This window comes from Coenobita brevimanus, chromosome 51 (assembly GCF_032717465.1).
Source record: "Coenobita brevimanus isolate Jiangsu-jjx chromosome 51, ASM3271746v2, whole genome shotgun sequence".
In the NCBI taxonomy this organism is placed as follows: domain Eukaryota; kingdom Metazoa; phylum Arthropoda; class Malacostraca; order Decapoda; family Coenobitidae; genus Coenobita; species Coenobita brevimanus.
Genome location: NC_137004.1, coordinates 19,968,615 through 19,992,761, shown reverse-complemented (window position 1 = coordinate 19,992,761; position 24,147 = coordinate 19,968,615). Strand labels below are relative to the sequence as shown.

General features: G+C 42.9%; 1 protein-coding gene across 1 annotated transcript in view; it reads left to right on the top strand.

Moving 5' to 3' along the window:
• Positions 1-24,147, top strand: part of Eph (Eph receptor tyrosine kinase) — a 287,254-nt gene that overhangs the window by 228,519 nt on the left and 34,588 nt on the right. The window contains exon 17 of the mRNA XM_080272697.1: positions 12,260-12,426. Coding sequence (XP_080128823.1) covers positions 12,260-12,426 — 167 coding nt within the window. The remainder of the gene's footprint in view (positions 1-12,259; positions 12,427-24,147) is intronic.

The following is a 24,147-nucleotide window of genomic DNA, read 5'->3' as shown; positions in this document are numbered from 1 at the left end:
CACTTTTGCCTTCCCCAGACAAAACACAAGGACCATACCTGATTTGCCTTCTCACCCCACCTTCTGATCCTCGGGGTGAGATTTTCTCCTTCCCCAACCACGAGGCAACATCACGTCCTAAGCCACCGTCCTCGTCCTCATCAGAATCTCTCTCTAGGGGATGGAGAGAGGTCCGTGCAGGTGTTTTGGGTGCAGGCTAGCCTTCCCTTGCCTTACGATACGTAACATACCGCTTTTTCCGCAGCGAAGGGACCTCCTCATCACTGTTTGTTATTTCCTCCTCAGGCTGCACATAATCACGATCCTCCACATTGTCATCAAGTGGAGAATCACTGTCTCCAGTGAAGGCATCCAGGGCAGATTGTATCTCGTCGTCAGAGAAACCTTTACGCGCCATGTCTGACCTGGGTCACTGCTAACAGGTGAGTGACCGAGACAAGGGCGCGCACGGGTCACGCGGGGTCAGGGAGGCTGCCCGCCTAGTGGCAGGTAGGGGAGGCTTGGGTAGGTGGGTGAATGGAAAATCTCGCGCGAATTTTGAAAATTGTGAAAATTATGGACCTTGCAATTCCAGCGCGTTAAAGTACGTCGACGGGATTGGCAGTGACAAAACGTGAGGACGTTAAAGAACGTCAACGGGACTCCGTGGGTTAACCCCTACATTGCTTGGTTGTTTTTGCGCTCCTTGCGCGTCCCGTGAGGATATTCGCACTCCGACTGAATTTTTAAAAATATTTGCCAAAAATCAGTTATTAGTTGTAGAATATTAAAATTGTATATGCATATGGCACATACCCTCAGTTTTCCTCTGGGATTTTTGTTGAGCCTTCATCATCTACTGTAGGACTTGTGGAGACTTCTGAAGTTGGGTAATGAAGTCTCCACTTTACACTTCCCGATACGCCGTAATATGGTCACCACTGCCTGATATTATAACTACAAACACTATTCTATGAATTTCAAGTAGTTTGGAATCCATATTCCAAATAAATAAACACTGTGAAAGCAATGTAAATTACGAGCGCAAACGAGCTTTCCTCCCGTGCTGGTTCCCCGATGGTATTCTGAGGCGGAGCAGTCATTTATTATATATAAACACACTCACACTTTATATTCCTAGTACTTTATTACACTTATTTATATATACAATATTTATCTATAAGTTTCTTTCAGTACTAGTAGTTTATTTTCACTCCAGGCATTCACTTTCTCGAATCTGTCACTTTCACTTTCATAACTCCCAGTATTCATACATGCTAGAGTGAAACTTTCACTTTCATTACTCCTAGTATATATACTCGTATTCTTATCTTACTGCTCCTTTTCATTTCTGTTTACATTCTCTATTTCATTTACATTATTTACATTTCTATTTTATTTACACTGTGTTATGCACTGTCACTTGCAGTAACTTATAAAACTGTTTTCCACTGTTCACTTATATTTACATTCATTGCTTTCACTTGCTGTTTACACATTATTTACACTTTATTTACATTTCCACTTGCACTGTTTTAGTCACCAGAAAGATCGTAGTCACTGTCCATCATTTTCATTCATAAATTAGCCAGTTCACGTTCCACAGCAGTCACAGGGCCCATTTCATGACGCTAAAAAGCTGCGGAATTGGACAGGCGCGAATCCAACATGGTTTCACCTTGAAAGACGACAGTAAACTGAATGCTGTTGCCTAGGGGCAGTGAAGGGCTGCCAGTGTCAGCGTGGTGACAGCTGCCAATATATACGCTATGAAATGATTGGCAGGAAATCTAGACAATACATAATAAATTAGGTAGTTCCAGGTGAATGTAAATATCACTTAGGCGTCTCCCTTCCTTTCTTATATATATTTTTATTATGAAAACAGGTCATATGGCATATTTCAAGGGGAGATAAACAGGGAAAATTAGCGAATGAGTGCATGTAAGGTGTTGCCAGGTGATAATTAGCCCATTCCAGATGTATGGCAGTATCAATTACCTTTTCTCTTTCTTTTATATATTATTTTGTATAAGAATAGAGCAAAGGGCACATTTCAATGGATAAAATGAGTAGAAAAACCCCTCCAGCATTTGTGTAGCGCAGCGCAGCTGGTCAGGCGGGAGGAGAGGGTAATGGAGGGGAGGTAAGGAGGGGGGGAATCAAGGACAGGAGAAAAATGGCAAAATTGTCAACAGTGGATGGGAGTACAGGTGACATTAGCAGAACTGAGTATAGCTGGACACTGGTAGTACTGATAGATAATACAAGCCACCACTTGAAAGCCCGGGTGAATTCAAAATAATACAGAATCACAAAAGTGACGCCCCGCGGTATGATCCCTTGCTCTCGAGCGTCACGAAAGTGATGCCCCGCGGTTAAAGTGTTAATCACATGACCTCCAAATAATTGAAACCACTTAAGAAAGACCTCTTGTATTGGAGGAGTTACTGAAGGCTGTATTATATATCCCCTGTAGTTTGAAATCCCATGTGACCTACTGTTTATAATGGCATCTAGAGGTAGCATTTGCATTGAGGGAGTAAATTTTGGTTGTGTGGCATCTTTGCTGAATTCACCATCCAGACACTTTTATTCGTTTTAGGAAAGGCCTCTTGTAAGTGAAGGCACTCACCATCCACTCACTCGATGTAGTGCTGCTCTCGGGTGTCTGCCCTTTCCTCTCCTCCATCCTTCATTCCTTCCATCCTCTCCTGTCTTTCTTTCCTTCATTCTTTCCTCGTCCCTCTGCCTACGGGTGACTTTACTCTCCCTCTTCTGTCTTTCTTTCCTTCATTCTTTCCTCTTCCTTCTGCCTGTGGGTGACTCTACACTGAGTGACAAGCCAAATGGTTTCCTGTACACAGTGGCGTACCAGAGGAGGGGGGGGGGCTGTTTGAAACTGCCTCCCGTGCCCCCAATTGAGGGGGCTGCCAAAAGCCTTAAAAATTTATAAGCTTTATTATTAATATTTAAGAATATGTACAGTAGAACCCCGGAATTCGTACGCTTCTCAGCTTGTACAACTCGGTTTTCGTACAGCTTTTTCGCCCAAAAATCGCTCCAGTTTTCGTATGGTGACGCGTTATTCTCACTAAGAGATGCGGCATTGTAGGTGCCACATGGTCGCCAGTCTGGCTTTGTCTTCTGCCAGCTATGCATCAGTCATACAGGCTCGATTAAACTTTGTGATGAATTACGTATTTTCATTAGAAAATTGTACATAATCATGGGTCCTAAGAAGATTAGTGAGTCAGTTGGAGCTAAAAGTAAAGCAGTGAGAACAACAATTGAGCTGAAAAAAGAACTCATTGCAAAGTTTGAAAGTGGAACCCGTGTCTCCTATTTTGCCATTCATTATAGTATGGCGAAATCTACTGTTTCATCCATACTAAAGAACGGATTAATGCAAATTACATTGTGTCTTAGGGAAAAAATGATTCGGTTTTTGAACAATTTATGACTTGTACAGCCTCCAGGAACGAATTTTGTATGAATTCCGAGGTTCTGCTGTATATTTATCATCCCAACAGTGCCAGCTGAGATATTAGATAAGTTTTGAGAATGAGGGGGACTAGGTTCTTTGCGGGGCCCCCTCCAGGAGGGGGGCCCCGCAAAGAACCTAGTCCCCCAGGCCCCCAAATCTCTAGGTACACCCCTGCCTGTACACCAGAAATCATTTACTATTTTGGGTGGTAACCATATAACCAAATTTTTGTGCCTGGTGGTTTATTGGGTAATTTGGTGCTCCAATCAGATTTAGCCAGTGAAGGTTTATATCCAAGGGGTGGTTGGGGTTGATTGCTCACATAATGCCACTCGGGGATGAGTGAGGCTTTCATCTTAACTGTCAGACCAGCTTGCCTAGCCCTGGGCTCCTATGCTCCTCATTAGGCAGCATAGGATTGGATGATGAATGAATGAAAATGTTGAAGGTTTTCTTATATTATTTGGAGATAACAGGAATATGTTATGTAAAAAAAAACTATTGCAGTTAGAGTGTTAATACCAGCTGTTCAAATATCCCATTGCCAAGTTCACCAACCTGTGAGTTTGACAGGTCAGTGGATAAGACATCTTCTGTTGAGAGTCATCATTCACCAAGGTGAAGAGAAGTGTGGCGGGTTAGAGGTGTTATTTAAATTCACAAGGTTTTTATTGGACCACCATTGTGTAGATGTCTCATGTCAGCAGATGTTAACTATGTTAAGTGTAAATGAATTTGTTTTGAAGCTTCTGACTTTTTTTTTTCTCTCCTTTTGGCAGAATTCCTAACTGGAGGAGATAGATATAGGTGTCATTAGCCCATTCAGTCAAAAGATCTATCTATCTATCTATCTATAGCCCGACGCCCTAATCCCGCAAAGGGTGGCCGCAGACAAAACTCCTCCAAGTCGCTCTGTCACCCTCCATTTGACTACCCTCCCCCCAACTCACCCTCCCCTCCCTCATATACCTCTCAACTCCATCCCTCCACCTCATCCTCGGTCTACCTCTCCCTCTCCCTCCCTCCACCTCACCTACATACACCCTCTTAGTCAGTCTTTCATTCTCCATTCTCTTCACATGTCCAAACCACCTCAGTGTATTTCTCCTAATCTTCTCAACCACATCCACCCCACAGCGTTCCTTCACTTCTTCATTCGTCAACCTGTCCCTCCACATCACTCCACATGCTCCTCTCAAGTAACTCATTTCCACTGCTCTCACTCTTGACTTGTTCCCCTCTTGCAAGGTCCATGCCTCGCTTCCATACGTCAGGGTAGGGATCACAATACTATCATGCAGTGACTTCTTAACTTCCATACTCACCTCCCTATTTCTCATCACTGCTTTCAGTGTACCAACAACCTTCCTTCCCTGCTGTACCCTTTCACGCACTTCATCCCCCAAAGTTCCATCCTTACTCATCACACTACCCAAGTACTTGAATGCACTCACATTCTCCATATCCTCACCATCCATCCTCACTGCACACTCTGTGACTTCATTCCTCTCAAACACCATAACTTTACTTTTGTTTACATTAACTTTCAGATTCCTCCTCCTACACACTGTCCCAAATTCATTCACCAAACCTTGCAACTCCCATTCATCTTCACTCAACAGTACTGTATCATCAGCAAACAGCAACACTGGAAGCTTCCAAATCTCACCCTCATTCATTAGAGCCACCCCCACATCCACTGCCCTACCCTGCACCTCCTTTACAACCCCATCCATGTATATATTAAACAGCCATGGAGACATCACACAACCCTTTTTCAGTCCCACATTGAGATCAAAGAACTCACTCAGCTCACCATCCACTCGCACCGTAACCCTAGCTCCCATGTACATACTCTTCACAACACTCAACAATTTCCCCTCCACTTCATATATTCTTAATACCTTCCACATACCTTGCCTATCTATTCTGTCATAAGATCATTCTTAAATTATATAAAATTGTCCTGACATAGCAACAGCAGATTAAGAATGTATTATGGGATTTAAGAGGTAAACACCATATGTGGTCCAACATGTGTAGAAAACAGAACAACATTTCCCTTATGGTAACCAGTATAACCTAATGCACACCATTATTTTTGTCTGTTGAACATAACAGTGCAATTTTCTTTAGAAACCACTGCTTACTGCCACTATTGAGCTTCGGGTTGCTTATTTATTACTTTTGTGCTGTTGCATTTTTTTAGCATAGCATAAATATATCATATGTACACTGATCCCTTAGTTATCACACAAAACTGGTACCAGACCTCGCATGTAATAATGGAACTGCTCAATGATGAAAACACAAACATTTGGGGTTTATCCTAATTGGTACCAGGCACCCCAAGTGCAAGCCCAAACTTTCCCTTTTACGACAATTTAGACTCACTAGACAGATATGTTATGGTAAGTACCAGTAGCACACATAGGCATGGTTAGGTTAATATGAAGTGCCGAAAAGAGCATAGTAAGGAAGAAACACTAACCATAAAGAGGCTTGCGATGGACTTGAGGTAAGGGGTTCCAAGGCCAGGAGGTGGAGAGTTAGAGGTCTCCACCACCTGGGTTAAACTTCTTGAGCAGGGACTCATCTTTGAATCCGTCAGAGTCATCATAAACCACAGACACTGCATCAGCATTATTGGCAGAAATCAGCTGAGGCATGTAATAATGATGTTTTTTTTAGCAGAAAAATGTGCTATAACAGCAGGAATTCAGATTTTCATCTTGCAGCAATAATGAAAACTACTACGAGGTCTGTTCAGTAAGTATCTGACCTTAGGCTCTAAAAAAATAAATAGCTAACCTGTTGAGCTAGGACACTAATTCCCCCTCAACGTAGGCCCCTTCTGACTTGACACATGTAGTCCAGCATTCTTTCCTCTGCCTGAAACATTTTTCGAAGTTGGTTTGTCAGAGTCACCTCTATGTGCTTCATTGCATTCATCATGATGTCTTCTCTAGTCTCAAATTGGGAACCATTCAGCAGAGTTTTGAGCTTGGAAATTAACCAGAAGTCACACAGAGCCATGTCTGCTGAGTAGGGAGCCTGCCGAACCTGCAGGATGTTGTGCTTGGGCAAAAATTCCTGAATCAGTTGAGAAGCATGGGGCATTGTCATGATGCAGCTTCCAATTTGCTGCTTTCCAAAGGTTTGGTCTCTTCCGCTGAAGTGCATCATGAAGACAATGAGTAACGTCGAGGTAGTAATGTTTGTTGACAGAGTGACCTTCTGGTGCATATTCGTGATGGACAGCACCATGGCATTAAAAAAGAACAGTCAACATGCAAGTGCATTTGAGGCCTTGCGCAGAGTATGATACACAGGTGTCATTTTTGAGAAGTGCCAAAAAATGCAGTCAAAGATTTTTAACATTTGATGAGCAGTAATGCCAAAACTATTATAACTAGGATGATGTGTGCAGGATTTTAAAGCTGATTGTCTCCACAATATCCAACAACTTTTTGGTATTGAAACTATTATTTTTTTATATTTTTCCCGTTAATTTGAAAAAAAATATTAGACCGCGGTTTTACGTTGCGTGCCATTGTGCGATCTTTAATATTTAACAATTTGAATCAAATCAAATCAGTAACAAGAATGGAGTGACTATTATCACCATGTGGTGAAACTAATGAGGTTACTGTTATCACTGTGCGGTGATAATGCAGGTGCCATTATTATCACCAGGCTGTGGTCAGCACTGGTATCTTTATAATCCCCACAAGATGAACATAATATTATCAGTGTTATCAGCATATGGTGGCAAACCTCTCTGACAGGCATTTAAATAGTTCAAGAGTAATGAGGACTCTCTGTAGACAATCCATGAGTCGTCTATTATCACGGTGCGATGATTAGTAACGGGAAGTCTATTATTACTGTATGATGATAATAAACACAGCCTAACAAGAAATGTTCCTGTACATGGGTTTCCCCAGACTGTGACAGTACAAAATTGATGCAATAAAAATCAAAAAACATATTCATAAATAGAAGAAGAATGTAAAAATAACTCTAAAACTTTGTTTAAAAAAGAAAAAGAAATGCTTCAAAAAGAGGAATAGTTTTATTGACAGAATTAGTAAATAATAATGAAAAAAAAGCCATTGACATTGCTCTCAGCAGTGTACACAAACTGGGGACGAGACCAGGAGCCACTGTTATCACCACATGCACTGGCTGTGGACGACGCCACACAGGTGTGGGCATTTGGTAACCAAATCCCTCGCATATTTCAGCCAGTTGCATGTTCCATGTTTACAGTATTTTGACTTTTGAGTACCATACTTTCCAGTATTTTTTCCAAACGCAGGTTGAACACACTTATGTCAAAAATTATGTTTGTTTTCGTGGCTTTCCAACCATGCGGTCAGTGTTGTTTCGTAACATCCACCACCTCCACATGAAATTACATACCTTGAGGGGCTGCAGGTTAACATTATTATGCTTTTTAGGTGGATGGCTTTATTTGCTTTTTTAGTTAGTTCCGGTGTTGCTGTTTGCTGATGATACAGTATTGTTGAGTGAAGATGAATGGGAGTTGCAAGGTTTGGTGAATGAATTTGGGACAGTGTGTAGGAGGAGGAAGCTGAAAGTTAATGTAAACAAAAGTAAAGTTATGGTGTTTGAGAGGAATGAAGTCACAGAGTGTGCAGTGAGGTTGGATGGTGAGGATATGGAGAATGTGAGTGCATTCAAGTACTTGGGTAGTGTGATGAGTAAGGATGGACCTTTGGGGGATGAAGTACGTGAAAGGGTACAGCAGGGAAGGAAGGCTGTTGGCACACTGAAAGCAGTGATGAGAAATAGGGAGGTGAGTATGGAAGTTAAGAAGTCACTGCATGATGGTATTGTGATCCCTACCCTGACGTATGGAAGCGAGGCGTGGACCTTGCAAGAGGGGAACAAGTCAAGAGTGAGAGCAGTGGAAATGAGTTACTTGAGAGGAGCATGTGGAGTGACATGGAGGGACAGGTTGACGAATGAAGAAGTGAAGGAACGTTGTGGGGTAGATGTGGATGTGGTTGAAAAGATTAGGAGAAATACACTGAGGTGGTTTGGACATGTGGAGAGGATGGAGAATGAAAGACTGACTAAGAGGGTGTATGTAGGTGAGGTGGAGGGAGGGAGAGGGAGGGGTAGACCGAGGATGAGGTAGAGGGATGGAGTTGAGAGGTATGTGAGGGAGGGGGGGGTGAGTTGGGGGGAGGGGAGTCAAATGGTGGGTGACAGAGTGACTTGGAGGCGTTTTGTCTGCGGCCACCCTTTGCGGGATTAGGGCGTCGGGCTATAGATAGATAGATAGATAGGTGGATGGCGCTTGTGTATCATACACCGCACAGACTCATTTCACCTTGCTACAGACATGTCATGCTTTTTTTGACCGAGACAACCCTGTATGCTTCCACTGGGACCTCTGTGCTTTAGTTTCTGTGTTGCACCCATACACTTAGTCTTATCTCCAGTGATAATAATCTTCAGAAAGTCTGGATTGCAATTTGCACACTCCAGCATGTCTTGAGCAACGTTCATCCAAGAGAAGAGATCATGACAAATGTGACTAAGCACTTGCAGGAGATACTAAAAACCAACTTTTAAAAAATGTTTCAGTCATTGGAAAGAACACTGGCTACGTCTGTTGTCAGAAGGTGCCTACTTTGAGGAGGATTAGTGTCCTAACTCAACAGATTAGCTATTTATTTTTTTAGAGCATATGGTCAGATACTTTCTGAACAGACCTTGTATAACCAAGTGCACTATATAACCAAGGGATCACATTATAATGATGTTAAATGGATTAAATCTCTTATCCTGTGACATTAACAGATAACGGTATACTGTACGTAGACTATACAGCTTGTGTAAATGCAGGTAAATAAATATTTCTCTCTGACAAGGAGAGTATGTTTTCTCCCATGTTTGTTTGCATGTTTGTTAGTTTGTTTGTTAGCAGGATTACTTAGAAACTAAAAAGAGATTTGGACCAAATTTGGTGAGTAGATAACCCATGTCCAAGGGAACAGTCAGTTACTTTTGGGACCAATGCTTGTTAGTTTGCTTGACTGGTAGCAGGATTACTCAAAAACTAAAAGTTATGGACCAAATGTGGTGGGTAGATTGCCCATGTCCCAGGGAACAATTGATTACTTTTGGGACCAGTGTTTGTTTGTTTCTTTGTCGGTTAGCAGGATTACTCAAAAACTAAAAGAGATTTGGACCAAATTTGGTAGGTAGATAGCCCATGTTCCATGGAATAATCGATTAACTTTTGGGACCAATCCAATTCGTATTACAGATTTTGGATCTGGAAAACGCCTTTTGGGAAACCCTAATCAGTGAGGGAAAACCTAACCCATTATGAAGAGTGGTTTAGAAATTACGTTGCCATTGTCAGAGAGATGCACTCCATTGAATGCCCCTTTAGTTAATAGTGTGTTTTCACAATGCTGTCTATCTATCTATCTGTTGCCTTACGTGTCAGTCCCGTGAGGGGTTGCCACAAACAAATCGCCTCCATGTCACCTGGTCCCCTGCCATTTCACTGCCCTGCTTCCAGCTCACTCCCCCTCCTTTCATATACCTCTCCTCTCCATCCCTCCATCACATCCTTGGCCTCCCCCTCCCTCTCCTTCCCTCCACCTCGCTTACGTACACTTATCTTGTCAGTCTCTCGCTCTCCATCCTCTCTACATGGGTAAATCACCTCAGTGTATTTCTCCTGATGCATTCGTCACATCCACATCCACACCACAATGCTCCTTCCCTTCCTCATTTGTTAGTCTGTCTCTTCATATAACTCCACAGGCCCCTCTCAAATAACTCATTTCCTCTGTTCTCACTCTTGACTTGTGTCCTTCCAACAAGGTTCAGGCTTCACTTCCATACGTTAGAGTTTGTATCACAGTACTGTTATACTGTGACTTTTTTACTTCCATACTCTCTTCCCTGTTTCATATCACTGCTTTCAAAGAACCAGCAACCTTTCTTCCTTGTTGTACCCGTTCAAGCACTTCACCTCTAAACTTCCATCCTTACTCATCACACTACCTAGCCACTTAAATGAACCCACATTTTCCATTTCCTCATCATCCAGCCTCACTGTACATTCAGTGACTTCATTTCTCTTGAAGACCATAGCTTTACTCTTCCCTACATTCACCTTCAGATTGTTCTTACACACTCTTCCAAACTCATTCACCAACCCATGGAGTTCCCCTTCTTCTTCACTTAACAGTACAGTATCATCTGCAAACAACAGTACAGGTAGTTTCCAAACACTGCCCTCTCCCATTAGGGCTGCAGGTAAGCATTAACCACTTCTCCCTACCTCATCAGGCTTTATCAGGCAGTCTGTATCATGGTTATTGAAGCCTTCACGAGGAATATAGATATGCCTGATTGTTCTGTAACTACACTACACTACTTCCTAGTGCTTCAGCATTGAAGCCTTCACATTTAAGAGACAACTCTTCCAGTTCTGATATTTCATCACCTTTTTGCTTTTTGCTTCCATCTTCTGGATAGAGATCAGGCAAACCAGTTACCCTGATGAGCCTGGGATTCAAACAACATCACCAGCTGTATGATCTTCAGTGTTTCTTGTGTATCATGCCATCTTTGTTTGTAGTATCACTCATTGCTTGATAATTTCTTCACTCCTAGCTCCTTCACCCCTGTCTTTTAAGCACATTGTAACCTAAACATAGCTATTGCCTTCCTAACCCAATGGAGTGCCCTTAAGCCATATACAGTGCTAATGAAACATATTCAATAAAGCCCTGTGCATGCACTAAGGGTTTCCAACCTCAAGTGAATTTCCCCTTTCTGAGGAATTTGTACAGCTCACTTTTTAGGCTGGTTGAATAGTGCTAGAATCAACTGCCAAATTCCAGGAGGGACAAAGGCCGTCTGGCAAGGTTGAGTAATAAAAGAAAGGTGATGAGTGAGCTGGGGGCAAAATATTCCAGCCAGGACATCTACATAATATGCCATTGTGAGAAAATTGAATGAAATAATGAATGGTTACAGTCATTGGCTTTGGACCAGATGGTACATGCTGGAGGTGATTCATAACATGGTCACACACTTTGTTTTATAGATGTTAATGCCTGGTTATTTTATTCATCACAGGGTGATTTTATTCATCACAGGGAATTGTTCCGTCTTCTACATGATAATAGATACAGTATGCACTTGAATTATGTGGTCAGTTGAGACTAGTAAAACCATTGCAAAAGAAAAAAAAATCATGAAACATGTTTACACATTTTACATGTAGTTTGGAATAATTGGCTCCCAAGTCATCCCACTCTAGCCACCATATAGTGCCAAGTACTAACTCACTTAATATTACAAAACAGTCAGACATATTTATATTCCTAGTGAAGGCTTCAGTAACCATGACACATGCTGCATGATAAGGCCTGATGAGGTAGGGAGAAGTGGTTAATGCCTACCTGCTTCCCCACTGAACTCTCTTAACTGCACTACCCAGCCAACCACTTCTTATTGTTTCAGCATTGAAGCCTTCACAGTTTAGAGACAACTCTTCCAGTTCTCATTTTTCAGCACCTTTTTCCTTTGTGCTCTCATCTCCTGGATAGAGATCAGGCAAATTAGTTACCCAGATGAGCCTGGGGTTGCAACATCATCACCAGCAGTTCAGTCTTCAGTGTTTCCAGTGAATCATGCCATCTTTGTGTTTGTAGTATCACTCATTTCTTGATAATTTCTTCATTTTAGCCCCTTCACCCCTATCTTTTAACCACATTGTACCCTAAACAGGGCTACCGCCTTCCCGCCCCAATGGAGTGCCCTGAAGCCATATACCAGCTGATGTTGGACTGCTGGCAAAAGGAACGCAACCACCGCCCGAATTTCGCATCCATTGTGCGCACCCTAGACCGCCTCATCCGCACTCCAGAGGCCCTCAGCAAAGTGGCACAGAACAGGTGAGATCAGAAAGTACTGATAAAAGAACTTAAGAATCAAGCAAAGAATAATAGTGAGAGTAAAAAAGGGAATGGGTCAGTTTCATCATCATCATATTCATCACTGTCATCAATGTGACATCATTTCTTTCCTGAAGGTTGTGTGAAGTAGAATCCAGAAAGCAGGAAAAGAGAGCAACATGATAGAGGGAGAACTAGTCAGTAATATAACCAATGAAAAAGGCCATACACTCATTCATGCAGTCACCATTCAAGCTCAAGGAAGTTACAGAGAAACCATGCTTACCTGCATCAGTGCTGTGACGTAGATCTTTACATTCATAAAGTTTGGCCTTTTTCAAAATTTTAAGGTAAAAATTGGATCATTCATGATACAGTGGTCATAATTAATGATGAAAAATATAAAACATTGTGGTGCACTGTTAACCCCTTCATTAAACATTTCATTCTAGCCTGACTGCAATGTGGCCATCACCCATCTCTGTTTCAGTATCGTCTAAAAATACATCCACTGTGCATACACTGTAATGCAACCCTTCACACCACAACACACTCACCTCATGCCCCTCACTTTTGCAATGCAGATAGTACTGTACAGTATAACCTCAACCAAAGATTACTGGGAGTGCCCAAATGAAGTGGCTGCGTTCCTGCAGGTTGTTAATGTGTTCATGTCCTGATGAGCCAGGAATTAATACAAAAACAGCTCTACTTGTGATCTGTATCCATCTTGGATGACTCCCAGTGCTGGTTGAATGACATGTGAACTCAGGTTGTGACTCTAAACAACTTTTATTAATAACTTTTCCATCTACAGTCAATACTTTCAGAGATTTGAGCTTTCAGCACAGACAGACACACACAGATACATTTCGTACAAAAAAATGACCATCAACTTTGTCTGCGTGTAACTCTAAACAGCTTTGAATAATAACTTTTCCATCTACAGTCAGTACTTTCTGAGATTTGAGTTTTCAAGACAGACAGACACAGATACATTTTTTTTTTTTACAAAAATAATGACCATCGACTTCGTCTACCTGGCTTAATAAAAACAGCAACCAGGCAAATTGTATTCACTTTGGGAAAGGCCTCATACTGAAGGGATTTGTGAAAGTTGTATTACTGTATGACATACCCACCTCACAAATCTTCCTTAAACTGAATAAAATTGAAAGTAGCATTAAAAAAAAAAAAAAAAAGGAAAATAGATGTCTGGGACTGAATAAATAGTATGGAAATTTATTTAGCATTGCAACTGTTTTATTCTAGAAGCAGTCTTTGCATTTTTACTCTAGAGAGTACCCTAAATACTTTGTAATTAAAATGAACAGTGAAAAGCGAAATTAAAACTTAAGGTATTGGTCATTTTCATGCCGTAAATATAATGTTCTTTAGAAATGGGACTTTGCTGTCATATTATGTACTATTTCTGATGGACTAAGTTTGCTTCTCACCAATAGCATTTTGCACATTGGCAGAAAACCTCTGAGACAAAGATTGAGTGACAGGAGATGGATCAGGAAATGACATAGCTACTGTAAATGCCAAGTGGTTTTGTGGTTCAATACATTTTTATGAGTTACAGCCTTTGCCTAAGTACAAGGGTTTGCATCCCCCCAAAGTGACTGGGGATTTTATTGTCATGTAAATATTACAAATGTCTTAGGTCAGTCTCGTATCTTAAATAACCTGGACTCCGGTAGCCTAACCTTGGACCCCTATGGAGGTAAAATAGAATAAGTTGTTCCTATTCTTCTTACAAAGTAATACTTTACTTTTTTACTATGCAAAGTTCTTTTATTCTATATATTTTTTCTTCATTGTAACATCTTGCAAGATGGTTTTGAAGTGAATTAGTGATGCAGCGATAGACTATGCAAGTTGGTAGGTATTACATCAGTGTAATAGAAGGGGGTAGAATTTGTTTATGTATGTCTGATAGTTATTTCATGGATATAATATAAACTACATCTATGTGCCTTCATGAAATAGTTTCCTTACACCATCCACTCACTTGATGTAGTACTGCTCTTCAATGACTGCTCTTTCCCCTCTTCCTTCCTTCATTCCTTCTCTGTCTTTTTTCCTTCATTCTTTCCTCTTCCTTCTGTCTATGGATGACTCTACACTGAGTGACAAGACAAATGGTTTCCTGTACACCAGGAAACCGTTTACTGTGCTGGGTGGTAGCCGTATAACTAAATTACGGGGCCTGGTGGTTTAGTGGGTAATTAAGGTGCTCCAGTCAGATTGAGCCTGCGCAGGTTTGTATCCAAGGGGTGGTTGGGGCTTATTACTCACGTAATGCCACTCGGTGATGAGTGAGGCTGGTCACTCTCATCTTAAATGTCAGAACCAGCTTGCCTAGCCCAGGGCTCCTACACTCCTCATGGGCAACACAGGATTAGATGATGATGATGATGACATTTCTTTAAAGTACTGGTGAGGTACCTCTTTAGGGAAGAGTAGTTTGGATATGAAATTTAAAGTTAAAGGGCAGGTTTAGACATGCATGGATGCAATTGATTTTCCGGTGCCTACAAAGTACTTCTTTGTTCAGTTGAACCAGAGAAAAAAAATGTATTAAGAAATAAGACACATGGAAGCAGAGTGATAAACTTGCAGGGTATGATGGATGTAAAATCTCTCTCTCTCTCTCTCTCTCTCTCTCTCTCTCTCTCTCTCTCTCTCTCTCTCTCTCTCTCTCTCTGTCATGAAATCACACAGCCACTCCTGTTTCTAGTGAACTGTCACAGATGTTTAGTTTGTTAATACAGTAGTACAGTATGTCACAGGGTTTTTAAAATATCACGGGGTTTTTAAAATAAATGCTAAATATTATTTAATTGATAATAATGTTCAATAATATTGCAGAGCAGGGACAATGATTGTCTTGCTAAATCAAGCACCGATTACTTTACGCTGGCCTGCTTCGCACGATTCTCTAAGAACGAGAATTTATAAACTTTCTCAACAGTACACAGCAGAGACTAATTACTCAATTGTTGTTACTGTTAGCCTCTGGAGAAAGTTACTTCACCCCTGACAATAAATAACTAATACTAATAATAGTATCAGGTTCTTGCTGGTGCTTAACTCCTAGGAGGCACAACGGATTTTAAGTTTAATACAAGACTGGCCTAAGTACCAGTTATGAATAGCAAAATGTTTATGCAAGCTAGGAGCTATATGGAAAATAAGCTTAATTGTGGAGAAATGAAACAAAAGTTTACTTTACAAAAGCTCAAGAAAAAGAACTGTTAAATTTATTGATTACAAAATAAATTTAACGTACATTTCAAAATCAAATTAATGAGATCGCACTCACTCACGCAAAAGCTAAATACTTACGCCTAGGGAAAAAACACCTTAACTAAGCTCTTAAAACTAGGAAAATACAAAAAGAAATACTGATCAATGAATGCTGTGTATCACCAAGGTGGGAGCACTGGATAACTGTGATTCTAGTGGAGCTTGGGTTGACCTCTCACTTCTGGAGCACAGGACCTCTCTCCGTCAGAGCAAACACTCGACTGACTAAGTCGTGGGAAACAAAAGCGGAGCACTAGGCCGCATTTTTCTAACGGTCGAGGCAAGCAGGGGCGAACAATAAAGAAACAATAGTATCGCTCAGTAGAGCACTTAGTGACATGCATTAAATCGGTCACTTTTGAAACATTGACGAATGTTTTGAAAAGTATACCCCGAAATGGAGAGAGAAACGGTTAACTGAGCGATACACAGTGAGTTTTCCACTAATAGTTCGTGGCTTCTCACAAAAGGGAAATGTCGCGAATTTGATTCGTGACATTACGCCCCTACAAAATTAAATTTTTTCCTTTTGGGAAAAAATTTGTGGATATATATATATATATATATATATGTACACATCCTAACTCATTCACACAGGATTCACACTGTGGTGTGTGTGCTATCCTGCTACAGGAGAAAGTCGCAGTCGCCAGTGAGCGAAAAAACCTCGTATTTATGTTAATAGAAGCAAGCTTGAGGGAAAAAACTCCGTGACGACGGTGAAAATCCTGTCCTCAGGTCAAACTGAGCGAAAGTTCGCTACATTTACACTGACAACTAATTGTTGTGTAGCGTGGTGTATGTAATACACGGTGTAGGTGTAACAGTTGTGGTGTAGCTGTACCTACGTGTAAAATGACACAGTAAATAATAATAATAATATGGCGACGACGAAGGCAGAGGAGAAGAGGCGGCAGCGTGCGGCAGACGATCAGCTGGCTCGCACAGCAAAACTGCTACGCCCATTGCTGTACCTGCAAAATCAATTGAGATGGAGCATCAAAAATGTCAGTGAGACAAAAATTTTATTATGTTACAATTACTCTCTCTGCCTAGCAGTCAGTGCTATGACGTACATTCGAGGTCGCCATTAATTCTAGCACACGATTAGTGTCGGCAAGTTGAGAATCCTTGTGCAAACTCGGGTCTTCCATAGCCTTGAACTGCACACGGGTCCTCAACCTGTGCCTTAACCTACAGTACTTATACTAATATCGGGAAGCTGAGAATCCTTGTGCAAACTTGGGTCTTCCATAGCCTCGAACTGCACACGGGTCCTCAACCTGTGCCTTAACCTACAGTACTTATATTAATATCGGGAAGCTGAGAATCCTTGTGCAAACTCGGGTCTTCCATAGCCTCGAGTCGCCTCTGCGGAGTTCTCTCTCGAACTTCCCCCTTAACCTACAGTACTTATATTAGTATCGGGGAGCTGAGAATCCTTGTGCAAACTCGGGTCTTCCATAGCCTCAAGTCGCCTCTGCGGAGTTCTCACTTCCCCCTTAACCTACAGTACTTATATTAATATCGGGGAGCTGAGAATCCTTGTGCAAACTCGGGTCTTCCATAGCCTCGAGTCGCCTCTGTGGAGTTCTCTCTCGAACTTCCCCCATAACCTACGGTACTTATATTAGTATCGGGGAGCTGAGAATCCTTGTGCAAACTCAGGTCTTCCATAGCCTCAAGTTGCCTCTGTGGAGTTCTCACTTCCCCCTTAACCTACAGTACTTATATTAATATCGGGGAGCTGAGAATCCTTGTGCAAACTCGGGTCTTCCATAGCCTCGAGTCGCCTCTGCGGAGTTCTCTCTCGAACTTCCCCCTTAACCTACAGTACTTATATTAGTATCGGGGAGCTGAGAATCCTTGTGCAAACTCGGGTCTTCCATAGCCTCAAGTCGCCTCTGCGGAGTTCTCACTTCCCCCTTAACCTACAGTACATGTGTATGTACAGGCCCTGGACTTGCTGTGTCCTGTGGGGCCAACAAGTGAGATGTCAGGTCTACACTTTTGACTGGGAACCAGGCTGGTCCTTGGATTACTCAAATCTCTGAGGATGCCTATCACGGAACCCAGCATGCAACAACTGCCCATGTTAGTCAGCAGTTACCAGGCGAGACATCAGGTCTGCACCTACGTTATCACTTCCCTTGATGTATCTCACAACAAGGTTAAACTGCTGTAAATACAGTGTCCAGTGTGTCAATCTTGCATTAGCCGTCTTGGTCGTGCTAAGACTAGTGAGTGGCATATGGTCAGTTTCCAGAGTAAATGATGCCCCAAATAAATAATAATAATATTTTTTAACACCATCAACCACAGCCAAGAGTTCTTTCTCAACAGTACTGTAATTTCTCTCGGCAGGTTTTAGCCTACGGCTGTGGTATGCCACTGGGAAGATTCCACCTTCCGATTCCTGCATCAATACGGCACCTACTCCATCTTGTGAAGCATCAGTGCGCAGTATGAAAGGTTTGCTGGAATCAGGCAATTGCAAGATAGGCTCCTTGCACAATATTCTTGAGGGTGGCAAAAGATCTTTCTTGCGCTTCTCCCCATTCAATGGTGTTTGGAGCATATTTCCGTAGCACTTCGTACAACGGTTGGGCAATGAGAGCAAAGTTGGGGATAAAACTCCTATAATATCCCACTAGACCAAGGAATGCCCTAACCTGTTTCTTGGTCACGGGTCTCGGAGCTTCTCTAACCTTCCTGATCTTGTCACCCTGACACCTGCAGTGATTGTTGCCAACAATATGACCGAGGAACTCCACCTCACTGTGAGCAATCTTGCATTTGCTAGGCTTCACAGTCATGTTGAAACTCTGGAGTCTACTGAAGACAATTTCCAAGAGTCTGAGGTGCTCCTCCAACGTGGCGGAATGAACGAGGACATCGTCAACGAACATCTCTACTCCTACAATACCATGGAGCACTTGTCTCATGGCACGATTGAATACTGCTGGGGAATTGGTAAGTCCAAATGGGAGGACTTTATACTGGTACAACCCCCCAGGAGTAGCAAAGGCAGTGAACTGACGACTCTCAGGATGAAGGGGAATCTGGAAGAAACCCTTCGCTAGGTTGAGCTTCGTGAAATATCGTGACCCTGCCAGCTTGGAGAAGATGGCAATATGGTCACCCATTGGCTCAGCATCCACTTTGGTGATTTCATTGAGCCTTCTATAGTCGCCACAAATCCTGACTCCACCATCTTTCTTGCGGACTACTACCATCGGACTACAGTAAGGAGATGAGGACTTTTCGATAATGCCTGCAGTCTCCATGTCAGCAATTTCCTTATCTGCTGCACCCTGTAGTCGCATGGGAATCGGATATGGCTTAACCTTTATAGGAGCATTGCTGGTCAACTCAATTTTATGACACGCAACCTTTGTAAGTCTAGGTTGGTCTGAGAAGACATCAGCATACTGACAGAGCAGTGACCATAAGGCATTCTGGTCTCCTACTGGTAAGTCAGGGTTAAGTAAAACATCTCCGACAGTCTCTTCCTGATGGGACTGAGCGGTTAAGGGCTCGTCATCATGGTCATCAGCTGGGATCACCACGGCTACCCCGGTTTCTTCCAGTGGCTGGTCACTATCATCAGCTACTCGTAGGCCAGTCTCCTCGGGGTCTGACTCATGATAAGCCTTCAACATGTTAATGTGGAACCTTTTACGAAGATTCCCCATCTGTATTATGTAGTTGAGGTCTGAAATGCGCTCTACTACATCGAATGGCCCCTTCCACTGCGTCAACAACTTGTTCTGGGCAGTGGGGAGTAATACCAAGCATTTATCGCCTGGACTAAACTTCTGAAGCTTTGCCTTCTTATCGTAATAAGCCTTTTGAACTTCACGCGCCTTGATCAGTTCTTCCTTAGCTAACTCGCACGTCGACTGGAGGCGGTCAGCCAAATCAAGGACGTAGGTGTAAGTGGTCTTGACTTCAGGGTCGGGTTCTTCATCGTCCCATAACTCACGAAGGACTTGAAGTGGGCCCCAGACCGACCTTCCATACACCAGTTCAAAGGGTGAGAATTTCAATGAATGCTGTGGGGCTTCTCGATAAGCAAATAGAAGAGGAGCAATGAACCGCGGCCATTCCTTTGGCTGTTCGGCAGTCATGCGCCTCAACATCTTCTTGAGAGTTCCATTGAACCTCTCACACAACCCGTTACACATGGGATGATACGGTGTAGTTCGTAAGCCTCGGATGGACAGCAACCTGAACGCTTCGTTCATCATTGCTGAAGTGAACTGCGAACCCCGATCGCTTAAGACCTCCTTAGGGATACCTACACGACAGAACACTTCAATTAATGCCTCAGCAACAGTGACGGCCTCTATATTCTTAAGGGCCACGGCTTCAGGCCACCGCGTGCTGAAATCAACAATAGTGAGGATATACTTTGATCCATCACTAGCCCTAGGGGAGATTGGCCCAACTATGTCAACTGCTACTCTCGCGAACGGTTCAGAGATTATAGGCATAGGCTTCAGTGGCGCAGGACGGACACGTCCCCGGTCAGTGGTACGCTGACACTCATCACAGGAACGTACGAGCCTCGTTATTTCCCGTCCCATTCCTGGCCAGAAAAAGTCAGCATGGATGCGGTCAGAGGTCTTCTTTTGACCCATGTGACCTCCCATCGCTGAACAATGACCTAATTCAAACACTTCTCGGCGATACTTTGCAGGAACGACAAACTGCAGTCGAACCTCACCCTGGGGTGTCTGTGACTCACGGTACAGCTGTCCTCGCTTACGAAGGAACCTGGCTTGTCCTCCCCGTGAATACTTGATCACTTTACCCTCCAGCTTCTTGCGCACTGAGGCAAGTGTCGAATCAGTCTGTTGCTCTTGGACAACATCTTGACTACGAATCAGATCTTGTGGCGTTGCGACGGTCAACGGAGTGACGTGATTTGGAGCCTTGGCCATGGCTCATGTTATCGCAGCAGCCGAAGTCTGAGTAGCAACATCTACGGCGCAACTATTTTTGACTCCGTGAATGTTGCCAATGATGAGGTCTAATAAAGGTTCTGGCATGACAACTGCAAGTGTCGTACCAGTATAAAATGGAGACGCCACCTGGATATGTGCCTCAGGGAACAATCTCACTGATCCATCAATAAGTCTAACTTGGATCTGTCGACCTGTATACTCATCAGGCCGAACTAAACTCTGCTTAACAGAGCAACCTGAGGAACCATTGTCCCTCAGGACATTTACAGAAACACCTCCCACAGACCCTGGCTGAACAAGAAAGGCAGTGTTGCTGGTGGAAGGGTCTGAGGAGGTAGCAGCCAGTCATTCATGAGACTGCGGAACAACCGATGCAGCAAACGTGGCGCCCGGGGAACTAGGTGTCTGAGGAGAATTCATGGTCGGAGGGGGACTTGTGAACTGTTGGGATGTACCTGTACTGGTAGAGATGGCACCACCGGGTACTTGTTGTGGAATGAAGGCTGCATTTGCCTCCTGCCTCCGATACACTAATTGACCTGACTGAAGGTTACGTGGCTTGTCCTTGTATTGCTGCTGCTGCTTGGGGAACTGCTGCTGGTTGGGGTGCTTGTTGTACCGCTTCCAAGCAGGCTGCCGTGTATTTTGCCCCTGGTCCTTCTGCGGTTTGCTTGGACCTTGGCCATTACTCTGAGAACGGCCTTGGTGCTGGGATTCAGTCTGAGACGGCCTCCCAGACTTGGCAGTATCTTTTCTGCTCCAGGTGTTTTGCTTACGAGTTTGATACCCGTATGCAGTAAAGAATGCGTCAGCCTTTTCTGCCATTTGGCTGGCATCTTTCACCTGGCAGATCTTAAGCTGTGCTATGAGCTCAGCAGGCCACGACCTCTCTAGCTGTGTACGCAGCATAAGGTCAATTATCCCCTCACGCGTGGAAGGAGTTTCATCTTTCTCCATCCACTCATTTAAGTAAGCTGTGAGACGATCAAGGAACTGAACAGCTGTCTCCTTGTCTTGGAGACGAGCTCGCATGAACTGAACTTTGGCGTCGTCTACTGTGAGACCATACGCCTTAATTATTGCAGCTTTCATCATCTCATATGTGAGATTGTCTCCACGAATTCTGTGGAGAATATCGAGGGCAGGGCCCTCAAATAGACTAAGAAACAGAAGCCGCTTAGCTGCCTCATCCAGTTGATACATGTCTGCCATGTCCTCAAAACGAGCTATATACGGCTCGAATCACTCACTTTCCTTGTATGAAGGAAGCTTGATGCGTGGGGTCGCCAGGACATGTGCAGGGAGAACGCTCGTGGAGCTTGGACCAACTGCACTGGATGTGTCTGAAACCAAGGAATCTCGCTTGAGCTTCAGCACTTCAAGTTCATGTTTTTCGCTTGCTTCTCGCTCGGCACGTTCGTGTTCTCGTTCTCTGTCTCGTTGTTGTAACTCGTATTGACGTTCTCTCTCTCGTTCCTCACGCTGTTCTCGCTCATGTTCTAAGTCGAGTTCGCGCTGTCTCTGCTCGTGTTCGCGCAGTTTCTGTTCGTGTTCGCGCTGTTCTCGCTTGTGTTCGCGTTGAATCTTACGCTCTTCACGGGCATCATTCTCGCGCTGCTGGTCCATATTATGCCGTGAGAGTATATACTCTTTAATTTCGGTTGGGTCCGAAAGACCCATTTCTTTGGCCTCCTGTAATAATAAAGTAGTAGCCATGACGCTAATTTACTAAGCCAACCGAAACTGAGTACTGACTGCTTCACAACCGAATGCTAATAACACAAATAAAGAATACAGACACAAGCTAGTGGTGACCAGTCTTATCTAGTTAACTGGCAAAGATTAAAGCAAAAATGCAAATGACTGGGAAGACTCAATAATTAACACAATGGGTATGGCGGGTACCCAGGAGCGAATAAAATCGTCTGGCGTTACCAAGAATAAACTAGAGTTAAGTACTCTATTGATTAATAAAGCAAAATTCACTTGCTAAATTAACGGTAACCACCAGTAAACTTGTGCCTATAAACTTTAATGATAAATACCTAAATATGAACGAGTGAGCACTATCTCGTGAATAGCTTTAGAGCTAGGAGCTAATATCCTGGCGAGGTTGCCAATTGTCACGGGGTTTTTAAAATAAATGCTAAATATTATTTAATTGATAATATTGTTCAATAATATTGCAGAGCAGGGACAATGATTGTCTTGCTAAATCAAGCACCGATTACTTTACGCTGGCCTGCTTCGCACGATTCTCTAAGAACAAGAATTTATAAACTTTCTCAACAGTACACAGCAGAGACTAATTACTCAATTACTGTTACTGTTAGCCTCTGGAGAAAGTTACTTCACCCCTGACAATAAATAACTAGTACTAATAATAGTATCAGGTTCTTGCTGGTGCTTAACTCCTAGGAGGCACAACGGATTTTAAGTTTAATACAAGACTGGCCTAAGTAACAGTTATGAATAGCAAAACGTTTATGCAAGCTAGGAGCTATATGGAAAATAAGCTTAATTGTGGAGAAATGAAACAAGAGTTTACTTTACATTAAGCTCAAGAAAAAGAACTGTTAAATTTATTGATTACAAAATAAATTTAACATACTTTTCAAAATCAAATTAATGAGATCGCACTCACTCACGCAAAAGCTAAATACTTACGCCTAGGAAAAAAACACCTTAACTAAGCTCTTAAAACTAGGAAAATACAAAAAGAAATACTGATCGATGAATGCTGTGTATCACCAAGGTGGGAACACTGGATAACTGTGATTCTAGTGGAGCTTGGGTTGACCTCTCACTTCTGGAGCACAGGACCTCTCTCCGTCAGAGCAAACACTCGACTGACTAAGTCGTGGGAAACAAAAGCGGAGCACTAGGCTGCATTTTTCTAACGGTCGAGGCAAGCAGGGGCGAACAATAAAGAAACAATAGTATCGCTCAGTAGAGCACTTAGTGACATGCATTAAATCGGTCACTTTTGAAACAGTGACGAATGTTTTGAAAAGTATACCCCGAAATGGAGAGAGAAACGGTTAACTGAGCGATACACAGTGAGTTTTCCACTAATAGTTCGTGGCTTCTCACAAAAGGGAAATGTCGCGAATTTGATTTGTGACACAGTACAGTATATTTGTTAAGCGATTTTTATATTGCAGTTTAGGAGGGATATTGCCTTGGCAGACTAATAATGCTGCCAGCAGTATTTTAATAGTGACATTTCTTGTGTTATTCTTACAGACCTGCCAAAGTGTAATGGAATAGTAACACTTAATAGTCTGTCTATCTATTGCTAGACACCTTAATCCTGTAAGGGGTTGCCACAAACAAATCACCTCCATGTCACCCTGTCCCCTGCCATTTCTTTGCCCTGCTCCCAGCTCACACACACCCTCTCTCATATGCCGCTCCACTCCATCTCTCCTTCTCA